General features: G+C 42.5%; 1 protein-coding gene across 12 annotated transcripts in view; it reads right to left on the bottom strand.

Annotated features, from left to right (window-relative positions):
• LOC101718976 (transducin-like enhancer protein 4) overlaps nucleotides 1-27,193 on the bottom strand; it is a 146,059-nt gene that overhangs the window by 7,957 nt on the left and 110,909 nt on the right. For all 12 annotated transcript variants that reach the window (XM_004862552.4, XM_004862551.4, XM_013078809.3 and 9 more), the window contains 6 exons: nucleotides 13,461-13,580; nucleotides 12,534-12,587; nucleotides 11,916-12,068; nucleotides 10,641-10,773; nucleotides 10,093-10,286; nucleotides 9,524-9,600 (listed from right to left, as the gene is read on the bottom strand). In XM_004862552.4, the coding sequence (XP_004862609.1) occupies nucleotides 9,524-9,600; nucleotides 10,093-10,286; nucleotides 10,641-10,773; nucleotides 11,916-12,068; nucleotides 12,534-12,587; nucleotides 13,461-13,580 (731 nt within the window). The remainder of the gene's footprint in view (nucleotides 1-9,523; nucleotides 9,601-10,092; nucleotides 10,287-10,640; nucleotides 10,774-11,915; nucleotides 12,069-12,533; nucleotides 12,588-13,460; nucleotides 13,581-27,193) is intronic.

Here is a 27,193-nt window from a genome sequence, read left to right as displayed (position 1 = left end):
AAGCATCTGGTTCTAAAATGTACCTGAAGTTAGGAGGGAACAGGTGAGGTAGCTGGGGTGCTGGCTGGGCTCTGTGCAGGAGATCCCAGTGGCAGGGGGATCTGGGTCTGTCTTGGGGGCTACCAAGGGCCACGGCCCGTTGGGGAAATTATGTTGCGCGACTTTGGTATGGAGTTTGGCGTGTGCTCTGTCGATGGGAAGAAGTTTACAAAAGACATACCGAAGGGCACTTACGGGTACACCAAGGATAGGAACTTGAACTAAACCACAGGGAAGTTTAGAATCACATTAAAAGTTTACGGTTTCTTAATGTGAAAATCCACAGGCCTGTCACATTTAACAAACTTTAGCCCACTGCTGAGAAGCCCTCATCAACGATTTAAATGTTCCCAGAGAGATCAATCAAGAGTACACTGCGGTTGTGCAAGATGCGGTGGCCAGATGTGGAGGCCTTTACTTTCTCTGAGGACTACAGAGAGTTGAGGAAGAAAGCAGCACGTAGACTTGCTGGAGGGGACTTGCTGCAAAAACTAGTGAAGGTGTCACGGACACCTAACTCATAGGGAGGGGTCAAGGATTTGCCTTTGTTGAATGGGAGGGCCAATGAAAATTCAAACAACTTTGATTAAGGAGTAAGGCTGGGCTGGAAATAATGTGTGGTCATCCACAAACAAGAGACAGCTGAAGCTCTGGGGTCAGAAAGAATAATCCTGGAGGCACATTATGTGGTGAGAAGCAGATCAGCTGTCCAATCTAAGTGAAGACTTAGAGTTAAGGAATCTCCAGCAAGAACAGTCAAGAGAGGCAAATAAATTATTAACAAACAGCAAGTGGAAAGCAGAAGAGAGTCAATCACATGAAAATGCACAGAGAAATTCATCCACTTAACATATTTCTTGAGTACCCTTGCGTGCCAAGCTCTATGCTTTGGATGGAGTGAAGAAGAAACCCATACACCCCATTCCCCTGAGCAGCTGGTGGGGCTAAGGACACAGCACACTCATTAGTGAGCTGCTTACATGAATAACTATAAAAAGATCAGGAGGTCAGCGCTGTGAACAACAGAAGCTCCTTAGTACTGTGGGAATCTCAAGACAGTATGTTAAGGAATATGAAAAAGTTGAAGGCAGAGTGAGAGAGCAAGCTCATTTAGCTCACATTTATTAATAGCCTCATATGTTCTAGAGACTATTAGGTAAGAGGGAATCAGAGGTGAAAAAGCCCCTATTTTTATATCAGCCTACATCTCAGAAGGTAAAGCGCCGAGTAGAAGGAACAGTTGATGTAAAGGCCTTGAGGCCCAAGTGCATTCAGCACAGTGAAAGGACATGGGGTTGAAGAGAGAGGCAAGGGCTGAGCGGGCACAGTGAGAAGTCTGGATACTACTGCAAACAGAAGGCAAGCCGCTGGGGATGTATGCAAGGGAGCTACATGATTCAATTAAGAAATCAAACGACCACTGTGGTTGCGGGATGAAGAATGGATTGTAGGTGGCAGGATCAAAAAGGGTAGCTAGTCAAGCTATTGCTGGAGAGACATCAGGAGCTAGGGCTTGGGAGACAGGAAGTTGGAAACAGCATTTGCAATTCAAAGGATCTGGTTGGGTGGTATGCTTGGATTCTGGAGGTGCCAGGGATCATGACAAACTCTTATGAGCCTGAAAATACAGGTAACTGAAGTTGGATAGGGCAGATAGTCACTAGAGATGAGGTGGTCCAAGAAACAAAGTGAAGTTACTGTGAGATTGTGCTTGTGGAGACCAGAGTCACCCAGAACAACTGCCAACTCTGGGCAGAGAAAGAGTCTCAGCCATGTGCTCAGTCTTTAATAAACCGGGAGAAAATCCAAGCAAAGCAGAAGAGGGTAAAGTCAAATGTTACAGGTCTGAAAAGAAGCAAGGTTTTCACAAAGGGAAGAGAAGTTTAGTTCTGGAAAATTCTGAGGAAGAGGGAGCAGAGGAACCAGTGTTGATCAACTCCACCACTGGCCCTGAGGATTGTGGGACATGAGCAAAATGGGAGGTCACCCCCACCATACAGGGTGGCATATGAAGGGGTGACCTCAGAGAGAGCCAAGCTTCAGTTCAGGCAAGCCAGAGAGGGTCAGGCAGTGTGCTCATAAAGAAAGAGCTGAGATTCTGAGGGACGATAACCAAGAAAAGGGGTAATTGATTTAGCAATTAAGAGGTCACGAAGACTGAATCTTAAAGGGAAGGGAGAGGAAGGGTATTCCAAGTTCAGACGGTGTTATACACTCTTAATGATAATTTCTTTGAAAAGACATCCCCTTCTCCCCTCTAGAATCTCAAAATGGTTTTTAAAGATACTTGAGAATTTAAATAGTGAAGAAACCAGACACACAGTTTCACCAAGGTCATCAATAGAAAATTCTTCTACTTAACCACTCTGTGAGCACCTCTTGTGTTCTCAGAACTTCCTTCCAGAGGATCCAAATGAACCTCAAGATCCCAAATGCATAAAGGATATAGTGTGTCTTCTGTCCACTATTAGTGTACGTGCAGAATTCAGGGCTGGAAAAACCAAAGCTTTAGTACACACCATATTTAAAACAGCTCTTCGATGTGTCACTAAAAATAAGTACTGGGGTGTGTAAGGAAAAATCAACATTTCTAGGAGTCACAGAATCTCAGGCTCAGAGGGCTATTCTCTTCCTATCACAGTGGATGCCTCAATACTCTATGTAGTAACTACAACCTACCCACGTGCTGTGAAACAAACAATATGCTAAGGACAGAGCATTAGGTAAGGCAGCTAGCCTTGTCCACAAATGGCTTAGCATGTAGGAATGCTGATGAGAAAATTATCAAAGTGACTACTATACCAAGTCACACTCCAATGGGAATCATGATTCTGAGGTGATCTGAAAAGAAAGCTAAAACTACTGTTTCATGAGACAGGGTATTAGTCATGGGTTTTAAAGACAGGAAGGATTTCACCAAGGAGGGAGGATGATGAGAAAAATATTTCAGCAGGGAGGAAGAGTGGAAAAGACAACAATTTTAGTGTATGTGCTGCTGAAGTGAGCACGGAGAAGAGAACAAGAGCTCCAGAGGGTGAGGTGAAATGCTCCGGGAACTCCCTGGGTTGCTTTCAGATTCATTTCTTCATAAGCAACACCAGAGTAAGTGTTTGTGGGAAATGGTCAGAACAGTGTGACAAAATAAGGCAGCTACATATCCTCAAAAGGGAAAGTGTGGAGTGCTGGCCCGAGAACTGCAAAGATGAGATTCAAGTTTTTGGGTGAAGAGAAAGTGTGACATTCCTGGGGCAAAACCACTAAAAACATAAACTTAGTTGCAAGGAACATGATGCCACTATAGTTTGGATCAAAATCTCCTCCAAAGGCCTAGGCCACTGATGTGAGCCTTTCAGAGACTAGTGCCCCAACTGCACCCCAAAACCCACTGATTTACTGCAAAGTGCCAACACTGCAATTAGACATGAATACTGAGGTTTTAGTTTAGAAAAAACAACTCATACACCAACATCTTCTGAGTTAAAAAGAAAACAAGTAACACTCATGCCTAGGTTTACCACCACTGCCCTAGATAAAGGCTTGGTACTAAACAGGAGGTGGTGGAGCCTTTAGGTGGGCTTGGGGACGAAGTTGGATGAGTGGAGGTTACCACTGGGACTCTGGCACACCTATCTTTCCCTCTGTGTCTTGCAGGCTTATCTCCTGGTACCCCGAGACTTGGCTTCCCCTTCGCCCCGCACCGTGCCGTCCTGTACTGCCTTGCCACGGTCTGGACAGCAACATAGCCGATTGACCATGACTGCAACCTGAGCCAAAACAAAACCTGTCCTCCTTATACATTCATTACTGCAGGTATTTTGTCAGTGACAGAAAGCTGACTACCACAGAAGAACAGGAGGGAGAGAAATGACTAGAACCTCAGCAAGAGTACTCAGGGACAGGAAGTGGCAAGGATGTCAAGATGGAAGTAAAAGTGGACGTAAAGTTCTGCAGGACTGAACGAATGAGATGTGATAAGGGAGCTGATAACGACTGAGTTTCGCAGAATCAGGAAATCAGAAACCCGATTCTAGCAGTTATGAAGAATGGGCAAATAGGGAGGGAGAACTAGGATGTGACAGTACTTTGTGAATATAATGAATTTGGGGTATAAGTGATACCCAAGATGCTCCGTTAAGACATTCAACAAATAACTATAAATGTAAGACTAGATGGAAAGAGTGCAGGGAGTGAGCGAGTGACCCACAACTCCCATAAGCACACACACTCACACACACCCAGCAAAAGCTCAAGAGTGAAGAGGAGTCCTCCAACAGATCTGGGGAAGCAAACAGATGACAGCTGAGAAAAACGTTAAGTCTGGAGTTCAGGACAGGACTATACTGTATTTCAAACTTTCAATGAGGTCTAATATGTGAGTTCAAGTTGTTATTTTATTTAGATCACCATCTTTTGAGGAAGAACAAGCATATTTAAAGAAAGTTCTTGGCCTTCCTACCTCTACCTCACTTTTCCTTGATAAAGAAGCCCAGTTCTTTATGTTGTGTTCATCCCTCTCAAGTCTTTATAACATCTTCAAATTTTCAGTGCCTCACAAGACAGGACTAAAAGTTGGATTCATAATTAAAGGTCTGAAGTATGATAGAAAATTAGCATAGAAACCCACCAGTAGGTCAGTCGACAATGTACTAAATATATATTGACTTTTACTGTTTATTAGATATTATTCCTATTTTGAACGTCTTACAGTATAAAAACAAATTCAACTTCAAAGATTTCTGAATTATGAGCAGTCTGAAGCCCATAAACCTGAGATTTGTTTTTGCTGCAGTTGAACACCAAATCTCAGGATGTTATTAGTAATTGGTTTTAATCAAAAATTACACATTACTTGTAAGTCTTACCTTTATCAGTGAGACTTCAGCAGTTGAAGGAGAAATTACATTTTTGACTCATGAAACTAACCTATATAGTCATTCCAGCCACCATAATAGACAAGTAAACTCAATATGAAATTATCAAATAAATGCTACTCTGTTCATTAGCTTCAAGTATGCATTTTTAATTGTAATTTTGAAAATACCTAGCAATTAATTCTGTAAAAAGCACCAAAACAGAGATGTACACTGTTGTCTTTCTGGAGAAAGGTAATTACTTTTTATTTTTTTTGGTACCAGGGGTGGAACTCAGGACCTTGTGCTTATAAGGCAGGTGCGGTGCCACTGAGCTAAATCCCCAGCCCCTGAAAGGTCATTACTTTGTTAGCGTATGTGGTAGGGATGTCTCTGGGTGATTTAGTTTATTTTATGTTCTAGCACCACAAGGATTTTAGTTGAAAACCGCCCAAGACCAAGTTTCAGAGCTTCTGTATCTTATGATGTAGAAAGCCACATAATCATTATGCTCATTTCTGCTGTAAAAATCCACAATGAAAGTACATCTCTATATGCATACATGAACAGGAATTTGTGTCTTGATGCTCCTTTACATAAAGAAATACCAAGGACAGGCCCAGGAGGAGGCTCCCCCTCCTGCCATTCTACTGCTCCTAGGGCAGAGGAGGTGAGCCAATCCCAGCACCCAGGAGGAGGCTCCCTGCCGCCATTCCACCACTCCTAGGATAGAGGAGGTCCTTTGTACTCCTACATAACTTTTAAATTTCAATATCCAATTCTTCATTTATAGCAAGTATACATAGACTGGAATTTTTATATATACCTTGTGTTTTCTAATCCTGCTAAATTCAAATACAAGTTCCAGGGCCTCCTAGAGATTTCTTGGTATTTTCTCTGTAGATGATCATTTCATCCACATATAAAGATTTTATTTATACCTTGCCAATCCTATCCTAATTGTGTCATTTTCTTGCCAGACTATTTTGGTGGGGCCTAGGTTTCAAAGTTTAATGGACAGATGAAGAGTAGGCATATCTGCCCTTGTTTCCCACCTTAGGGAGAAAGCATTGTGTCTTCTCCATTCATATAAGGCATTTTTGCTAGAAGTATGGAGTACATGTCTTTAATCTGTTGAGAAGGTTCTGTTCTACTTCTAGTCTCCTGGTAGCTTTTACCATGAATAGCTGTAGAATTTAGTCCAATACTCTTTCTCCGACTAGTGACAGGATCATATGGCTTTTTCCTTTCCTCTGTTAAAATGATGACTTCTCGGGGTGGATCTTCCAATGCTGAACCAACACTGACATCCCTATAATAAAACCACTTTCTACATACTGCCAGATCTGACTTCTAATAGTTTGTTTTGTTAAACAAATTACTGTCTATGTTCATACATTTTTTTATAATCTTTATCCAGTTTTAGGATTAGCACAATGTTGAGTTCCTAAAATGAGGGGAGAAGTGTTCCTTTTATTTTCTGCTTTAAATGTTTGATATAATTTATCAGTTAAATTGTATATGAGCCTGCTGTTGTCATATAGGTAGGTTTTCAAGCTAGGAATATACTTTCTTTAATAGGTGCTATTCAAATTTTCTATTTCCTTCAGAGTTAGTTTCATTAATTTGTCTTCCAAGGTACTTCTTAGAAGTTGTCAAATTTATTTCAAAAAAGATTTTTGTAGTATGCTTTCATATCCTTTTAAATTCCATAAAATCTGTGGTAATGTCTCCTAGATCTTGATACTGTAATTTAAAAAATGTATAATTGATATTGTGTAATAGGAAGAAACGGTCTAAATAAAGGAGCAGGGGAATTGGGAGGGGTAGGAGAAAGGAAAGAAGGGAAAAGAAAAAAAATTAGAAAAGGAAAAAAATGGAAACAAAGTCTTTGTAAATAGGGAAAGGTGGAGGGGGTGAAGGGAGGGCAAGGGAAGGGGAAAAAAAATAAGAACCAAGATGCTCATGTAATGGTACAGGATCCCAGTGATGAATGTAACTGTATTTTATACCTAAAATGTACCAATAAACTTAATGGGGAAAAAAATAAAAAAAGAAATACCAAGGACAGAAAACATGGAATCCAACTAATCAATCCAAATTTGTCCTTTCTGGCCCCAACCATGGTGTATCTTCTATTGCTTAAGAACTCAGAGCCTGCTGCCACAGCTGAGTGGGAAATGGTGCTGGGGCAAAGCAAACAGCCACCATATTTTCAAAACCCGAGCTGAATTGACAGCATGTCGCCAAGATGCTCATCCCTGCATCCTTCTTACCAAGGAGTAGTCGTCTCTGGTATGAAGAGCTGAATAAAGCTCACAAAGTTAGGAAACTACGGGTAATGCCCCTCTCCCTAGAGGTCAACTGGCAAAATCAAAATTCAAACTTGGGTCTGTCAAACTCCTAAATTCACACAGTCAATGTCATCAACCACATCACATCCTTTTTGTTTTTTTGGAGTAAAGAGTCATTGGCCAAAAGCATTAGATGTTGACTCCATCTTTCCTAGGAACATTTCTTAATAACCCTCCAATTCACTGATTTTCCCAAAAAGATGGTAAAAATTTTATAGAGAGAGAGTCAAACTGGAGGAAGAGATGCCTAGTTCAAAGCTCAGAAGCAGCAGAAGTCAGATGTGATTCCACAGCCATTCAAACGGCCAAGCTCCAAACAAGACTGTCACTGTTTGTTTAAATGCATGTAACACACTCATGCCCCCTTGCAACCTTAAGCAAAGCGGAGGCAAGAGGCTCACCTTATCCTCGGCAGTGGATATACTGCAGATCTGAATGCGACAGCTGGTTCGCTAAGTAGTGACTAGGCAGCACCTGGAAAAAGGACTGTACCCGTCCCCCTTCCCGTCCCTAAAGGACTGAACCCCTCCAGCTCTGTCACGCATGACACCAGTTCGCATGAAATTTGTAGGGATTTGAGTTGTTATTTGATTAATCCTATGACCTTGTTATTTAGTCACTGCTTGAAGGAGAACAAACTTTCACCTTCAAATACATCAGAGTTCTTGGTCAACAAGACTTGTCAGTCGGTCAACAAGTACTTGCAGAACACACACAGGTACACAGAATTTTATGATAATTGATGTTTATACCATCAATTCTCAAGGAACTCAAGCTCTCCTTTGGCTTGTTTCCCTTATTAATCAGTCAAATATTTACTGAGCAACTCAGCTATGGAGCCGGCATTGTGTTTGATGCAATAGGGGAGATTAGGGTAGAGGCTGCAGTGTATTATTTAGCTATAGATGGAAGAGCCAAAATTCTTATTTGTCATGTGGATAAAGTGAAGAAAGGGTCAAAGCAGGCACGTTCAACACTGAAAGAGCAGGCAAGCTGGGGAGCACAGGAGGACACACAAGAAACATCCGGATGACAACCCAGTGAAGAAACAAGCACAGGGAGGTTAGCTAAAGAAAGGATCAGCACATACTCACCTACTCACTGAATACACTCAAGACTGTGGGCACCAACCATGAACTAGGTGTCACTAAAGACACTGAAGTTACTTCTATAACTGAATATTAAAAAGTTCTGTATGGGAAGAGATAATGGTTATAAATAAACATAGGAAAGATAAGTGACAATGGGAACAATGGGAAAGAAGGAAGGGGTGGCATTCTGACGGAGGTACCAGTGCAAGCGATCTGATGTCACCTGACAGAGACCTGAAGGGAGGCAGTGAGCCACTGGCAATGAGCTGTGGGAGGGGTGACTGGTAAGAGCAAGCGCCCTGAGGCAGGCAGCCTCAGAGGGAAGGGGACTCTAGCCGCTACTAGGGATCAAGTTCGGACAGCACTGGAGATGGGAAGGCGACAATGTGTAAGATGTACACAGTGACAGGATGCTGATGACAAGATGATGAGGAGAAGCAAGCACACGTGGTAACAAAGGCAAGGAAGGTCTGCACAGGGTACTTCCCTGAAGAGGAGCAGGAAACCCAGGTGGGATCTAAAGGCAAAGCCAGTGCCGCTTTACAGTAATCTCCTTGTGTCTGGGAAGACGAAGATGATTAGAGAGAACTGTGCTTCGTAGTCATAAGAAGATTCACATTGGAGTGACATAAAGATTATGACTGAAATATAGTGAGAAATTAGAACATGCAAGACAAGGCTGGAACAGCTGGTGTGTTCTGTGTCCTATGACTCAAGGAGGCTGTGAACCCAGAGTCCAAATGCCCAATCATTACAAGAAGCCAGCTGAGCAAGCCACATTTTCCAGAAGCAGAACTGAGCATAAGACTGTCCTGATTTCTTTTCCGTCTTTGAAGTTTGGTACGTCTCTTCTCAACATGTTTAAATTTCAAGCATCCAGGTTTGTACATAATCATCAGATTTTGTGAATAAAGAACTGCCTGAAAATCAGCAACAGACACGAGAAGACCTGTTGGAGCTGCCTATGTAATTTGCATTTCCACGTTAAAGCTCGAGATTTTAAGAAGAATATACAAAACTTCATCATATTGCTTCCTTTCCTGTGCTGGGAGAGAAGGAAAAATATTTTGTGAAGAGTAAACTAGGAATAATCCCCAGCCCAACACTGTCCAGCAGTGTTCAAAGTCTAAAGGGCTAACAAGGGGCTGGGGCTTGACAACCAGTGAGCAGAAAGGCACAGAGTACTTACGGTTTTCCTCCTGGGATGCCTGTCAGGTTTGGAGGTATCGCTGGGACACGCATGTGATGGTGTGGATCAAATCCCACCTAGAGTTTTTCCCACACAAAACAACAAAAATCAACGGTTACATTAACTTATTTTATTCTAGTCATCTTTCTTAAAACCCATGAAAACAGATCCTTCGAAAATAAAAATTTTAGAGACAGTGACACAAGTATTCACTAATAAAATGATAGTATCTTTAGGATTTAATGGTCACACACTAAGGTTGGAAAACTTATGAACAAAATTAAACCAATGATCACCAAAGCTCATGACAGAAAAGAAGGGTTAATTATATTCATTATGTTATCTAATTCCATGGATTTAAAATTTTCAAAGTAATGGTAATTTTTAAAAAAGATATAAAGAAGATTTTCTTGCTTTCTAAAAGAAAATAGATTTCAAGATATCACATGCAGCTTTATTTCCAAATGCACACAGATCCCTCCAGAAAACTTCATTATTATAAAATCTACATTCAAAAACAATGGGTGATAATCCTCTGGGTTCTGAAATATTATTTTGCAAAACCATACCACTGGTGATCTTCCATAGGCTGCGGCAGCAGCGGCAGCAGCAGCAGCTGCGCTCATCTGTGGGGAGATGTTGTGTAGTCCAGCATAGGCGGCTCCGGGGCTGGTCAGTTCCCCATTCATCCCAGCATGGGGCACAATCCCAAATGGGGTCGGATATGGACAAGGTACAGCCATGGGGGTCCTCAGGCTGGATGCTGCAGACCAAGTTGGTAGGAGGGAAGAGAAAAACCAAGAACACAGGAAATATTGAAGACATTCTCAAATATGTTAAAAAAAAAAAAAAGTGCAATCTGTGGTTCAAATGAACTTATTTCAATATTCTCAAAAGTCATTCATGCCTTCAGAGGGCTTCATTCATTCTCCATACATTACTGAACACCGAGTACGTGCCAGACATGCTTAGTGCCAGCCACCTGGTTTGGGATAACATTACCTAATAGCCATTCAATGCTGGTCATTAATACTTTTAATGTATTGCACTATTTAAGTCACTTCAAATATTTTCAAACAGAAGCATAAATGTAATACAGAAACTTTTTCTTACTAACCCAAGGGGTCCACTCCTGGTGGTTTTCCAGACACCGGCCTCAATCCAGGAGTGGAATTACTGCCTGGGGTGGGCGCATCAGTTCGTGGAGTAGGGGTATTGGACTTTGAAACAGGAGTAGTAGATTTTTCATTCTAACAAGAGATGTAAGGAAACGTACCGTCATGAGAACATGGTTTTAACAATGAGGTTAGCATTTGAAAGGTAAAGAAAAAAAGAAGGAAAGGAAGAAGGAAAAACGGAAGACTATTCAGCTAGGGCCTTTTTCCTGCATTAGTTAAAAAGATCTAGTAAGAACACGAAAGGGACCAAAGTTCATGAACATATGATTTAAAACTGTGCTCAGTTAGAGGCTAAAAAAAGCTGAGAAGCTGTGGTGTCCTAACTGGTATCTAGTTTGAGACTGAGTGGTTTAATTTGGGTTTCTAGGGGATTGCTCATGCCACAAGTAGCCTCCTGTTTAACAGGTCCCATTAGAAAAGACTCAAGTTTTAAGCATCACAGAAACCCAGCAAGAGGGGGTGCCATAAAAAAGGCCAGAAGAAAACACGATAAAACCCCCTTAACCTAGCCTTCTGCTAGGTATACAGTATCTCCCTAACTTGCACACAAATTGCAGACTTTCATTTTGGTGCGAATTCAAAAGATTATTTGAAAACAGAATTCAGCTCTTTAAAAAAAAATGCTCACATTACAAGTAAATAACTGGTAAGGAGAAAAGACACACCACACAAGAATGTAATTACACCAACAGAAGAAGGAGGTGCAGCGAGATTATCCTGACTTGTGAGCAGTTCATTTTTGCATTTGTGATTTGTGGTGTGACTTGAAGTAGACTTTTGTAAATGACAGATTACTTTTCAGATAGGAAGGGAAAATTATTGCAGTAATATGTAGCCTGGTAATTCACATAAAGCTAGTAACAAAATGATATCAAAGCCCCAAGCTAAGTTTACCATAAACCGCAGGCGATAAACTCATCTCTGCAAGCCCAGTGTGTATATTTCATCTTCATTAAGACACATTTCACTCAACTTCTCCACATCTCTCTCCTATACTTACAGAAGACTCACAATGCAAACACCTGTTAGCAAAGCCAATTCCAGCCTCAAAATACTTTAGTCAGTTAAACTTAAAATACTGAACATATACATGCATTTGGAAATCAAAGCCCTAAGGAAAGTGTGTGGAACATATACAACATATACAAAATTAAAATTACACCCAACTATCTTGAAATTGGCAGCACTAAGAAAGACAGAACAGAGTTGCTTACAAGGCTAAGTTCTTTGGATTTGGAGGAAGGAGTACTGCTGGAAGATGCGATGGAGGCGGGACTGACTGGAGCATCTTTCTTGAGCAGGCGAGTCTTGTCCAGGCCGTTCTCTCGAGGGGAATGTGCTGGGCTTGCTCGGGGGGAAGAGGGATCCTACAAAGGAACATCACGGGCAATAATGCTCAAAGTACATCTGCAACACTGGAGCCCTCTGTGGGGCACTTCTAGCTGAATACAAAATGTCCTGCAATTGACAAAACTCACTGGAACTGCCAGAGGAAATATGTGTTTCAGGAGCCAAAGAAAATACTACAGTATTTACAGTATTTATTTAAAACGAAACAAAACAAAAAAACTCCACCAATCTGCAAGCTGGTTGCCAAGTGAGATCTGCAGGCTGACTGGTGTGCATTCATCGTGGGTGAAAAAGACACGGGTACTTCTTAGGAAGTAAGGTCACAAAAAAGGACCAGAAACACACAGACTCAGTAATACACAGTTTATAATGTCAGTAAAAAATCTATTTCACACGTAAGAAAGCAATGGGCACTGACAGTTTGGCCACTGGCCTTTGCTATCACTGGGTAAGAGGAGCGGTCAAGCCAGCCACCGACATACCTCATTGGAAACGTCCACCACCAAGTTGTCGTCACTCTTCTCGCCGTCGCTGTCCTGCATGGACAGTTGAGAAGCATTATCCCCTCTCCCGGCCGAAAGAAAGAAAATCAACAACAAAACACAAACCGCCAAGGTAACCCTGAGTTCAGACTGACTCTCCTCTACCTCAGAAACACGACCGTGCCCAACAGTACTAAGCACTCTGTAGTGTCCCGTTTTCTTGAGTCTTCATGATGATGTTACAGGGCCATGGTTCCAACCTCCAGCTTACAACACTGAGGATGACAGCTTATCATTCTGCAGGAGATGATGCAAACTGGCACACCCAGGCTAGAGTCACTTACAGATGGGCGTGGTCTGGCCTGTGCTTTAAAACTCAGAGTAAGTGGCCACACAAACTGAGAGGTGAAAGGGCACCGGCAGGGAGAGCAGAGGTGGGCCTCCGCCCTTCCCACCCAGTCTGTCCCCTTCTGTGTGACCTGCCCGGGCCTACTGGAAGAAAATGGGCCAGGGACATCCTGGATGTCTCTACAAGTTATCATCTGCAAAACCTGCTGTGTGCCTCAGCGCCCAAGTCCATCCAAGCGTTTTAAGCAGTCTATGATCTTCCACTCCTCAGCATCCCTAGCTAACTAGAAAACCCCACCATCTTGAAATACTCAGCGGGAAGCAAACAGCCCTATGGCAACAGGAACACAGAACACCGAAGTCTTCCATCTGCTGCTGGATGAAGCACTCTGTGCCTGTACACACACAGGACCTCAGCTCGTCAATGCAGACTGGGCGATACCAGCAATAGTCACTTCTTCTCCTAAAGGGTGTTATCCTGCCTCGTGGTGTTGGCTAATAAGTCAAAGGGTAGGGTGGTTGCTGATAAAAAAGCAAACCAAGCTGGCTTCCGTCCAAAGCAAAGGTGAATGAACTTACATAACGAGCTGCAATTTCCTTTTCTTCAGTTTTCTGCTTTTTAGTCTCCGAGGAGTAGTCTGTGGAGTTTCTGTGCTTCTCAGAACCTCGGAAACTGGCTGATGGCGATACTGAAGAGCTCTGGAATTAGAAAGAGAAGCAGAGTTGAGAAACGACCGTCCACTTAACTCAGTGACTTTTTAAAATCACTTGAGACTTAGAGAAAGGAGACAGAATGTGATGAAAGAAAGAAGTGAACAAAGGTACCAGAAAAAGACAGGGGGGGAAAGGGTGAGGAAAAAAGAAAAGACCAAGTAAGAGGAGGCAAGAGATGGAGAGGTAGGAAAGAAATGAAAAAGACTGGCGGGGGAGAACGAAAACTCAGAAGACGGAAGTTTGGCTTCAAGGATACGTTGATCTTGTACTGTTGGCAATACATTAAAAAAGTTAGGGGAAAAAGTAGATACAAGACAAGGGGAAAAAACACAGCATTTTCTTTTCTTTTTTAAGTTTGTTGGCTAATGGGAAGCCAGTATTTCAAGCTTATAGAGAGAAACTATGAGTAGAGTCGACCTTAAGAGAGAATTAGTAATTTTTCAGTGGAAAAACAAAAACACCCCAAAGAGGGTTCATGCCTCTGGACATCACAGTCAAGGGCTCTCTGTATGGGCTCAGGGTGCCTCCTTCTCCTTTGCTCTTTCGACAAGCTCTGAACTGCAGGAGTCCCTTCCACAGAAAAGATGCAGCGACAAGATCTGAAGCCAGGAAGTGTGTCTCTCTCCACGAAGACCACAGTTACTGGGCACACATGGATGGTATGAAAACCAAAAACATGAGAAGAAGTAAAAACTGGAATTATCCTTAAGAATTGGCTAGCTGGGCATAGTGGTGCACATCTGTAATTCCAGTACTTGAGAGGCTGAGGCAGCAGGGATTGCCAGGAGTTCGAGGCCAGACTGGGCTCCAAAGTGAGTTCAAGGCCAGCCTGAACTACTAGCAGGACCCTATCTCAAAAATATCAAGGAAGGAAGGAAGGAAGGACGGACGGACAGGCTAGGGACTGCATGACAGACTCACCAGAGAGAAGAGCTAAACAGAGTGAAGGGCAAGATGGAGCTGGACCCAGGGCAGGATGCCCAACAGCGACATTAACCCAGCTTGGCTAAGAAAGGACTAAATTAGAGGGTAGCAGAAAAGATATTTGGAGATTAACTATCTAAGGAAAGAGTTCTAGGAGAACAGGGAATCACCAGCACAGTATCTCTGCCTGGCATCCAAAATCAATTCAAGAAACTAGTAAAGCTCTCCTCATTTAAAACTTCACTTGTCTCATATAAAACTTTTTTTTTGTTTTGCTTTATCTTAATCTGTTGGTAATAATTAACCCCTATAAAGATACACAGCATTTACAAGGGGTTTTACGCTAATTACGAGAGGTGGTATGACAGCCACAACTGCGGGCTCCAAGTTCCATTTTATTTCCACTGAATCATAACACCATTTTGGTGCCATCTTTAAACTGTGCTCCTGCTTTGTTTTCATACCACCACCCATTTTTATGACCACTGAAACCGTACGCACAAATACCATCTGTAAGCCGCTACCCCCTCCTTTCACGCCAGAACCCCTCAGGTTTCTTCCCTTCCAGCGCATCCCTCACATTTCTAAAATTCATATTGCTCAAAGAAAGATTCCGCCACTTCTCCTTAAAAAGACCAAATGGTCCCCTACTGTCCACAGGAGAAATTCCTTAGTATGGCTGCTGTCCAAATTCCTCACTCCTTGCTCCAATTCACAGGCCTGACTTTGTCTCCCACTTCAGTGCTATGAACTTGTGCTCCCCAAAAGTCTGGGTATTTTTATTGCATTGGTAGCCCCCGAGCCCGATGGAAATGCCCTTTCACTCAGAATCTATCCTTTGAAACCCTCTTTTTGTCTGTAAGAATCAACTCTAAGGTCACTTTTCAAAGCTTCCTCAGATGCTATCGGGCAGAATTAATCACTCATTCCTCACTGCTGCCTTAGCATTTTGTTCATCCAATGAATAGAGCATGTGCAATAAAAGCATTGCTATTAGTTTACTTCCAATCTCAGGGTGTGGCTTCCCTGGGAGCAGGGGCACCCAGTGCAGTGAGCAGCTCAGAAATACATTTGAACACGAATGACTGAACTTACCCACTGCATGGAAACCTCCGTCTTGATCTAAAATTCTTGTGATTTACTGCAGAGGGCCCCTGGAAATAAGATCATAGCTATATCCCTGTGGAACTGTAATAATTCTGTCTTTTACTCCTTTGCTTTTATCTCAAGATACCTTCACCGCACTAATTTGGTATTTTGTAGAAAGACTAAGTATATATGCATATCATTAACAACTATCTGGGCTTTTTGATTTTGATACTCTATTTCCATTGTTATAAAAACTGCTTTCTGAGCAATAATGAAACAAGTTCTTTAAAAACAGTACTAAATGTAAATGCCTATTTAAATCTTAATGCTTATTTCTTGACATACATGTACAATCAAACAGCTTTATTTTTCTAAAGCTGGCTGTTTTGGGTTGTACAGACAGCATTTTATTGTTGAATTTTATTGGTGAACAGTATTATACTTTGGAGCTTGCTAGTAAAATGATAAAGAGTTAATTATCACTAGCATTTAAAGGCTCAGCTGCACAATCCTGGCGCAATAAGCAATATTCTGATAACCTAATTGCTCTGAAGTCAAGCTGGACTTGGCACGGGCTCTCATCACGAGTCTCACAAGTCTGTGACTAGGAGGCCAATTAGATCTTTGCTGAGCAGGTAAATAGGAAGAATTACGCAAATACTGATAAAGACAGTCATGCTTTTACTAGAAAAGCTTATTTTTTAATTTTACTACTATTACTTTAAAACCTCAACTAGTTGTTATTTCCATAGCTTACATAAGAAACTTGTTGGAGCTGCACTGTACAAACCTACAAATTTAGAAACACTAAACAAAAGTCTCTTCATTAAGTTTGATCACATACGTGACCAAGTATGTTATGAATGGAAAGTCGGTCAGAAGCAATGGTCAATGTAGAGAGGGTAAAATAAAGTACCCTGAATGTGAATGTTTAGCAAAGCTCCACATTCTCAGAGTACACATTTTTACTAGAATATTAAAAAAGAATAAGTTGCATTTACTTGAAACAAGGAAAAATGATAAAAATTTACGTTTTATATGAAAATTCGAATTGCATTCAGTGGAAGCACAGCTTTAAAGATAAGTTATTCCTAAGGTTACAAATCACGTTATTTAAAAAAAGAGAGCAAATTCTGGATCTTGCTTTGAAATCAGGCTTTTACTGAGACTGGTGACCAAGTCGCTAGTAAACTGACTCCTCCGGCAACTTGAAAGGGCTGGCCCACACCTCCACCTCTACTCCTCTGCCCCTTCAAGATCAAAGAGATGGTGTAGGTGAAAGAATTCTGGAAACCATCCCGAGCCCTGCACGGGAAGGTAGTAGGACATAATTAGCTCGTTTTAATAACAGGGTGCACAGGTTTTAATGGGAGGCAAGAGCACCTGTCCGCAATCAGACTGCCTGTGTTTTAGGGTACAGACTTCCACTGACAGCAGCAGAGCCCTAGGGATGTTGCTCAGTCAGCCTCAAGCCTCTTCAGCCTGGGATAAAAGCTCCTATCCCCACCTCCACTAGGCTGCTTTGAGGACAAGGAACAATAACCCACATAAAATACCAGGCATAGTCCCAGGCACACAGCCTGGCCCCTTGGCAATAGCAACTCTGGTACCATCGCTGTCCAGCTGTTTCTATTTACTACAGAAATTTGGATGGTGAACTAGTGTGAATATTCTATTTTAAACCTCCAGTAAGAACTATTCTAGGCATTTGTGTAGTACTTCCCCTCTGCACAGATATTCAGATAGTCCATAATGACAGGGCTTCATTAGGCTGCTATTAACCAAAACACATCTTTCAACAATCATAGTGAGGTTTGGTTCAATACTGCACTGCCTCAGGACTATAAATAATCTCTAGGAGGGACTCTCTAATTTGATTTCAAATGCACATCAAGCTAATTCTACTTCCCATTCACAATGAATGCTCAGGTGTACTGCTCAGTTCTCTGTGCCATCTTTCAGGATTACAACCAGAAGCAATATGTTACAGGTCAAGTGAAAACCAGATTCAAGAACCCTAAAACTCATTCACTATGGCTTGTTTGCTCATTAGCTATGTCCATTAAAAGCCCTCTCCAGCTAGTCCTGGTGGGCGAGGCCTGTAATCCCAGCACTCTGGAAGGCTGAGGCAGGAGGGTCTCAAGTTCAAGCTCAACCTGAGCAACATTCAAGACCTTGTCTCAAAGAAACAAAGCAAAACAAATAAAACAGGGCTAGAGATGTAGCTCAGTGAAAAGGCCCTGGTTTCAATTCTCAGTACCATGAAAAAGAAAAAAACAAAACTGAGTTCGATCCCCGGTACCGAAAAAAAAAAAAAAGGCATCTATTTGGGCTGGGGATTTAGCTCAGTGGTTCCGGCGCCTGCCTCGCAAGTGCAAGGTCCTGAGTTCGATCCCCAGTATTAAAAAAAAAAAAAAAAAAAAAAACCCAAAAAAGAAAAAGAAAAAACCAAAAACCCCTCTCTACTTAGTGCGAAAGGGGAATCAGTTTTCAGGCAGAGAAGGGGCAATGAAGGCTTGGTTCGCTGTTTGCTGTCCAGGCTTCCCTTCCCCCTCACAAACAGTCCAGTTTCAATGATAAATTGCAGTTACTTAACAGTTCCCTTGGTACAGGAATCCTCTATTGTTCATCTGGGGAAGGGACAATCCTGGGGAGCTTGATTACACCGGAGGGAACAGGGAAGGAGGGTGGAGGATCCCTGTAGATTCTTTCCTGACGTCACAACCAGAGCCGTCTGCATGGTTTCCTCTGCAACCCCTTAGAATTGCAAGAGACCAATGTCTAGACCAGAATAAATACTGGTGGCTTTCTTGAGCCTAGGCAGGTCAAGGTAATGCTGTAGGTAAGCAGAGGTTCAAGGTACTCCTCCTACTAAGCAGAACCAATTTCTAGGACAGCGGCAGTGAACCTCCCACAGGAGTGCCACAGCAGGCTATTTGTGTCATTGAAAGCTGTAAAACTTTCCACCATCACTGTCCCCAGAGTATAAAGCCTACAATCATTAATGACCCCGAGTCCTCAAAGCATGCTACATATTTTAGAAATACTGTAAATCTTTAAGTAAAGGTAACAGCCTTAATAAACTCTGTATACAAACAAATACAGCATCTTATCCCAGTGGCATTTCTGATTGTGATTTTATTGCACAGTATTACACAAAAGGTTTATATTCCCATTCATATAGCTTTAAATAGCGGATAAAACATTTTAACCTATTTATAAGGACACAACCAGGATAGATGGAGAAAATGATTCTGCTTTGAAAAATATAAAAACTTCAAAATGAAAATGGTCAAAATGCATAAGGCCTGCATACTAACTCAAAACATGCACAAACTTATATAAATTAATCTAAAATTCATAGCACGCTGCTGTTGAAAAAGATGAATATGGTAGGGCTCTGAGACAGTCACTCTGTCAGTTTATGGCTCATTATAGTAGGACTTTTTTTTGGTAACCTGCTTGATTAAGGAAGTCATTAAAAGCACAATCTGTATATATCCCTCACAGAACTTGCTTTTTTCAAATTAACATAAATCAAAACTCACCTTCAAAAATGACTAGGACTTCCCAAAGACCTGTCCTCGTTAGAGGCAGATTTAATACAATCCCCACATAAAGTAATGAGCCTGTTCTTTAAAAACATTTCACCTTCTGTAACATTTCACTTCCCAAAGAACAACAGTCTTAAAAAGGTTCTACTGTTGCCTTTGTCTTTCTGCTTCTCTTGTGACAAGAGAAACTGGGGTGAAAATTAATTTCTTTTGCAGGTAATCAAATCATAAAACTGCAGGAACTGACAGTCAAAGGAATGACTGACAAGAGAGGCAGCATCTGCAATCCTCATGCTATGGGTAGCATAGAGTGAGCTCTGGGCTCAAAACCAGGGCATGCTGCTCACTGTACAAGCCGGAACCTATTACTGAACCTCTCTATGCTTCTGTTTTCCGGTGGGTACAATGAAAATAGCAGTGGTCTAAGATGCCACGGTGATTGAAGAGCTCAAGTTGTGAAGCACGGTACACAGCAACTTTCGTATGCCTGTATGAAGAGCTGTTCGCTCTGGCTGACGTGGAAACCACTGGACAATTACAGTCCACTTAATGGGCTCAATTAACAAGCATTTGCTGCATATCTATTAAGTACAGAAGAAGCACAAAGATGAATAAGATCTACACCTTGCCCTCCAGGAGTCAAAATACTTGGAATGTGAATCTTACATGTTTCTGCTTCATGTGGTAGAAAATACAGCCTTCAAAATTCAGCCATTCGTGTTTTGTTTCTGTGGCCTCAGCATCATGTATTACTTGGTCAGGATAAAAAGCCCTAATAATTTATAAGGTATCAATAAAACTGATTTTAAATTAGAACATTATCTTAATGTCCTCTTGGGGTTTCTTGACTGCTATTTCCTCTTCCTGGAATAAAGCTATTGGCTCCACCCCAGAAATTTCATTAAATACAGTTACTTTCCCTGGCTGCTGGAGGATGATGTTCCCATGCCAGAGATACAGGCTTGATTCTCACACAGGTGGTCGAGCTTTTCTCTCCGGATAAGAGTCTGCACTGATCCAAGATGCGGCTGTCTGAGGAAGAAACTAGGGGGATGAGAGGGAAGAATGCCCCCTCATCCTTGACGAAGAGGAGAACCCAGAACACAACCCGAATTCACCAAGTAATCTCCCTCCTGCTTATTACAGCTGGTATAGTGTTAACAGTCTACCAAAACAAAAAACCGCCAAGTGCACAACTTGCTACTACATAAACTCTTTTAAATAGCTTATCACCTCAAAGAAATTTCACGCCTTTCAATCCAATGGGCCTCTGCAAAACTTGCAAATCGCAACATTTCCATGTGCTTCTGTCCTCCATCAAGAATTCCCTGCCCTTATTAATACAGATTGCACAAATGTTGTATGCTGACTATGTAGGTTCTGGTTCCATGTACTGGCTAGCATTATTAAAAACAATCCAGGATTTTCAGTCCAGCACCTATAAGACATCTCCTATCCTGCTCTTTTGTCTACTCCCTCTTAAAGCCAATGTTGTTACGTGTCTTTGGCAAACGTGATGGGGTACATGGGACATGGGTTTGCCCTAAAAACAGAAGTGAAAATTTCCCTCCTGAAATTTCTGGGATGGTGAACTGGCCTTAGACCCATGCCCTGTGTTGTGCTGCTTCTGAGTTAAAACAGCAACACAATTCTAGTAGCTATTTTGAAAAAAAGCTGAAAGAGGGTAGTGACTCAGAGAAAATAAGTGACTAAGCTTTAAGTCTTGGAAAGCTGTATCATAATGGACCAGAATCCTTTTAGTAACTATTAAAATTTATTGGAAAAGAAAGTCTTTTCATGTTGCTATTTTTTCCAGTAAACTGTTTTAATCTATTTGAAATGCTAAACATTTTTTTCTTCCAAAGGGTGTTAACTCCAGAGACCTCATATATAGTCTTATATATTATGTATGCAAATATACTTTACACAGCATCTGAGGCTAATTCAACAGGAACAAAGAAGGAAATAACAATCTATCAATTTAAAGGGAGAATGCCTAGCAGTTTTAAGGTCACTAATCAGAAACAGTGGGTCTTTATACCATTGCAAAATGGTTTTCAATGATCAGCAATTTGGTCTTAAGGTCTTTCAATAAAATATTAAAGTGAGTTGTTCTTCAGAACAGCATTAACAAACAGAAATGTACGTGAACTGTACATTTATTTCACATTTTTCTAACAGCTAGATCTTTAAAAATGTAGAAGAAACAGGTATTTTAATCATATTTAACCAAATGTATCAAATATATCATGTCAATAACACATAAATATATCAAAATTATTGAGACATTTTACATTCATTTTTCTAAATCTTCAACCTGAGTGCATTTTATACTTATATCACATCTCAATTTGGACCGGACACATTTCTGTTGCTCAAAAGCTGTGTGTAGCTTGACACTACCATATTAGACAATGCAGTTCTCGAAGTCCTCAGACTCAGAGTCACAGTAGGAATCACACCTGATCTCCTTGGAAATCCAGCATTTTGTTTACAGTTAACAGCTGCTAAATAAATCAATGAGCAGAAAGCAGGATCTTAATCTGTTCTTATTTATTTTCATTACACTGAGATTGGAGACTGGACATTCCTAAAAGGCATGTGCTATTATTGTATCTTATTTCTTTGTATCCTCAGCACTATGATGACAGTCAGAACAGTTGTGTGTGTGTGTGTACATATGAATGTGTGCCTGTACAGTGGGGGTAGAGTATGTGCAGGATTCCACAGAAGGAAGCCTTCAAAGATGGTGGTTTTGAAAGTGACAGGGTGGCAAAATAATTTTCACAACTCTGCTGAAAAGAAATGCGAATCAGAACTATGCTGAAACAAAATGCAAAAAAATAAAAGTGAAACAGAAATCAGAATGGTGCCAGGTAGAGAAGACTCCAAGCTGCCGCCTGTCCCTGTTGCCTCTCCAAACAAGGGTTCAGCCATCCTCTAGGCTCGGCAGCAGCTTAGGCTCCAGCTGGACATGGAATGAGGACTTGTGACTGACTCAATCAATCAAGGCCACCTTTTTTTCCCCGTCATTATTCTAAAAGAGATAAATCTTTTGCATAAGGGAGACCATTTTCAACTAGTTATTCCCTTTTTTGCCTGTATTATGCACTCATCAGCTGTCTGTGGCCAGGAAGAAATAAATCTTACTGGAAAGACTGCCCACTGAAAGGTGTGATTTAAAGGAATCATGCCTGACAGATCCACCACAGGAAGAATGCAGTCACCAGCAGTTTTTCTGTGCTCCTTTAGAGAATAGTGAACCCTGGGGATTTCCTCAAAAAGTTTATCCCCCAAGGAGGCCTGTGGTAAAAAGAAAATAATGCTCAGTATTCCCATGGTGGGGGGGCAGTTAATTCAACACATTCAGATGATGAAAGAAAAAGCCAAATATTGCGTAAGGTAAACATAATACCTGTTTAAAAATACAAAGAAAAGAGGTTTATATTGGTTGATGAGTCATAGACTACCTAGAGTTTTATGTAAAATTTTAGTACCTAAAGCACCATAAAGCTTTAATACCAGTTGTGCCTCATAGTGACTTCAGCATATTGAGGAATGAAAACAAATGAGATACAGACACTTAAGAGATACAATTTCAACTCATTCTAAAGAAATGGTTTCAAGCAGTAGGTTTCATGACATCTAGTGCTAAGGATGCAAGAGCTTGACAAAATATATAGAACACTGGAAGAACAGGGTGATCACCATGCATGTGTCAAAATTCCTCTGCTCTAACCAGGAAAGAGCACTGTGCTAAACAGTGCTGAAAGCTGTTAGGGAAGTCAAGCTGCCATCTAATCTTGCACCTGCTCCCCAAACAGTTTCAGGTCAGAGAGCTAACTCACAAGGAACGGTAAAAAATATCTCACAGCTCCCATTTTTGTGGGAATACTGGCCTCTTGACTTTTCCCTCCTTCCTTTCCTCCTCCACTTTTCTGTCTCGTTTCCCTCTGCTACACTTCTCCCCCTACTCTGGCCGGCCCAGGCCTGTCGGCAATACCTCTGTCAATACTTAGTCTTCCGAGTGACACTATGGGCTAGAGAGGTTGTTGACCCTTATTCTAACATGTCCTTTTAGGTTAATTACTTTTGTATACTCAGTGTACCCAGTGACATTTAATCACTACAGTGCTACTCGGTAAACAGAACTGAATGGAGCCAACTGCAATTTGGCATCGAGCTAAATGGTGCGGTAATAGCAGCATGCTGAAAATGGACTAGAAGAAAACACATACTCTCATTCACCACACAGAGGAATGTGGTGAATACCATTCGATCAATCACAATTTTAGTTTTTTAAAAAGGGACACTAGCTTAGTGGTATACTTTTGTTACTAAATACTGCATATGTCTCAATGAATATCCCTCGGTTCATAATGCAAGGAAATGCAGTAAGCATTTGACAAATGAATGAAGATAAAAATACTTCAAAGCATAGGTATGACCCATAATCCGGTCTGTCTCTCTCTTCACCCACAACCCTCTCATCGAAGGACAGCCCTCTGCCATTACTGCTGGTCTACTATTTTGCAATCTGTACCCAGGGAGCAGTAACCTACAGGGAGCAGTAACCTACAGGCAGAAGACCCCACAATCCTGTATGTTTAGCAAAGCATCTAGGAGCACAGGACTGATCAGATGTCATGTTATAGACATTTAAGCTGCTGACAAAATCTGCTAGACACCCACTAACTTCTCTCCTCTAGGAATAAGAGTGGGTCAGAGAGGTCAGCAGCAACCCCAGCAGTGACTATTGGGGCTGGAGTGACTCAGCATAAGTACTTTCAATACCAGCTAACAGACAAAGAGTGAGGCTGGTCCCTCCGTCTGAAACATAACCGAGTCCCTGCGAGCAGAGCCTCACACTGTGACACCAGTTAAAGGCTACAGCTTAAGCTGCAGGCCATATACTATACTAGGCCCCAAGGACACAAAGGTGAATAAGGAATCAGCTTTACAGCTGCCTGAAGTCTAGGGGGAAGGGGATGGATGGACAGAAGAAACATGTGCTCTAGAGTGAGAATGGTCTGCCTTCGAGATTCTTAGCTCCAGCATTTATCAGCTGTGAGACAGCAGGCAAGCTAACCCCTCTAGGCCTCAATTTTCATACCTGACAAGTGGAGACAGGGCTGTCTGCCCTATAGGACTGTCACTGTTACGGTCTGAATGACTGTGTCTCACCAACATTTTTATGTGGAAACCTAACTTAACTCCCCAAGGTGATGGTACTTGGAGATAGGATCTTTTGGACATGATTAGGTCAATGGAATTAGTGTGCTTCTGAAAGAGACCAGAAGCAGCTTGTCTGCCCCTCCTACCAACAGGAGGACACAGCGAGCTCCATCAATCAATCAGGAAATGGGTCATTAACAGACACCTAATTGGTGGCACCCTGATCATGGATTTCTATTTCTCGGCCTTTAGAATTGAGAAAAATAAACTTCTGTTGTTTAACTGGGTACAGGCATGTCGTGCACTCGTGTAATCCCAGAACTTGGGAGCCTGAGGCAGGAGGATTGCCTTGAGTTTGAGGTTGGTCTGGGCTACATGGAGATCCTATCTCAAATAACAATTGAGCAAAAAACCTACCCAGTTTATAGCAGTTTGCTACAGCAACCCACGTGGACTCAGACAGTCACTACACGGGGATCAGCACACGAAGGGGCAGGTGTGCCCCTTTCCCTTTTACTCGTTCCTGGAGACTGGCCCAGAAGGCAACGGTCACGCCCGAGCTGGCAGTGGAAAGTCTCCTGTAAGCCTTCGGGAAACAGGGTAAGGGTCCCGTCCTCTCAAAGGCTCGAGACCGAGGAGGAGTCTCTGCACTTCCGCAGATGCACACCTTTCAGCGCAGACGAAAGCCAGGCCTCCACCGCCCCTTGAGGTGTGGCGCCCTCTGCCAAAGTCCTGCTCTTTCTCCAGTTTTTAACGTCCAAGTCAGATGTGCCTTCTAGCCTTGAGCTAAAGGTGGCAAACGTGAGGACTAAACCTGCACCTCCAGCTTTACACATATTGCACAAATGACCCCGGAGCGAGGCTTGGACGGGGTGGAGGTGGCTGCGGAGCACAGGTCCTAGCTACTTAACAAACACCGAGGGCTGCTATGCTGCATTCCTGCCACGTGGCAGGTGCTCTGCTAGAACCAAAGGCACTAAGAATACAATAAAAAAGGGCTAAGGCCCTGGCCTCACAAAGCATTTATTCTAGTTAGGAGCCATAAAAATAAATTATAATCACATAATATAATTATGGAGTACATTAATAAAAATAAACAAGCTGAGTGCAAATGATGATGTGTTACAAAGGAGAAAGGGTAAGCATGAGACCAGGGAAAGGGTGGTCAGGGAGGGAGAGGCTCTTCAAAACGCTGCCGTTCTGGCTGAACCCGAAACACCTGTGGACTTCAGGCGAGGACTGTCCCGGGCATGTGTGCAGTGAAGAAGGGATGTGGGCAGCAACAGTGGAGCACATGGGAGGGCTGGGTACTGGATGTGGAGGGAGAGGGATGGAAGAATATTAGGGAACATGGAGAGGGGAGAGGCCTGTACGTGCCAGCCTGCAGGCCACGGTGATGTATTTCACACTAAAGGCCTCAGAACGGCAACGATGAGATGACCTTCAAGTTCTAGACAGGCAGAGTGGGTAATGCGTGGCTGTAATCCCAGCACTCAGGGCTGAGACTCTGTCTTTAAAAAAGAAATAAGACATTCATGTCCTAAAAATCACCAAGATCTTCGAAATGTTCTATGTAAATTTTAAAAGCCCCGGGAATAGATTACCCTGCTTATCTCAACTGTTTACAATGAAAAAGAAAGACAGTCAAATAAACCTTGCATACATGCTAAAATCACAACAGCAAACTTCTGATCAGATCATCAAGGGTGAGCTTTCATCACTCGGCACGGAGGAGGAACCAGGGCCTGGTCAGCTACTGTAGTGGTCTAGGGTTAAGAGGGGGGAGGCACAGGCTGAAGGAGCAATGGACAAAGGGAGGGGAGCATGGGTCTGTGGAAAATGTCAAAGGCACAACTACAAGACCCCTTTCACCCAGGGACGTTTGTGTGTGTGCGCACGCGCGTGTGTGCGTGCCTGTAAAATGATCCAAGTTTGTCAACAATAATGCCACCTTCGTGCATTTGCAATCTGATATGGGTTTTCAATCTGAAAAGAACAAGAGGCTTAGGATCCCATTATATACCCCTAACCTTAAGCAGCTTAGAGAACTGCACAATGCACATGAACAGCATCCTCCAAGTGTGTCACTGCCAGAAGAAAAAAATAACCAGGAGGCTTATAACTCTAGTGCTCTAATCATGCAGGTATTAAGATACCAAGTATTTTAAGATGCTAAAAAAACGTTGCTGTTTATTCAAAAAAGCTTCAGAAAAGGGAAAACGATAATACATGTATGCAATGAACATAAAACAATTAATTCTAAGAGCAGGGGAGATACTTGTAATAGGGTTTATGCAGGGGTAGGATTTATCCACTGAAATTCCTAAGGGCGAGGCAGACCTGAAACCCTGGGATGAGGCCATTTCAGGGATATGAGGCGGGGCTAAGGAGGGGTGAAAACAGGGAGTGTAAGGCATGTAGCAGTGCCACCCACCCAAGACGGCCCAGGTCCGGGACCTCGTCACGGCGGGGTGAGACACACCTGCAAGGAGCATGCAAGGTCTCAGCCGTGGTTCCATGAGAGCATTGCCTGGGGAGGGGAGGAAGGAGGCAGGGAGCAGAAGAGAAGGAGAAGAGAGGAGAGGGGAGGGGAAAGCGTGGAAAGAAGAGAGTCCAGTCTGCCCCACCCACAGGAAGTCAGTCACTCTCTGCGGTAAGGGTGAGCCTGAGCTCAGGCCTGGATGTGGGCCGGGTGATTCCAACACTGACAACCTCTGACATACACTCAGATCACCCACCAGCCGTGCTGACTGCTGTTCGGTCAGCTCTCCTCCTCAACTAACTTGCTTACCTACTAGCACCAAGTCACCTCAAAGCCCCTTCTCCGAGGGCACATAGTTAGCTCAGTGGGAGGAG

Source organism: Heterocephalus glaber, unplaced genomic scaffold, assembly GCF_053883595.1.
Source record: "Heterocephalus glaber isolate CG9 unplaced genomic scaffold, H.glaber_assembly_v1.0 deba00001481, whole genome shotgun sequence".
Taxonomy (NCBI): Eukaryota; Metazoa; Chordata; class Mammalia; order Rodentia; family Bathyergidae; genus Heterocephalus; species Heterocephalus glaber.
The sequence above is the reverse complement of the archived record's forward strand: the minus strand, read 5'-3'. Positions and strand labels throughout refer to the sequence as shown.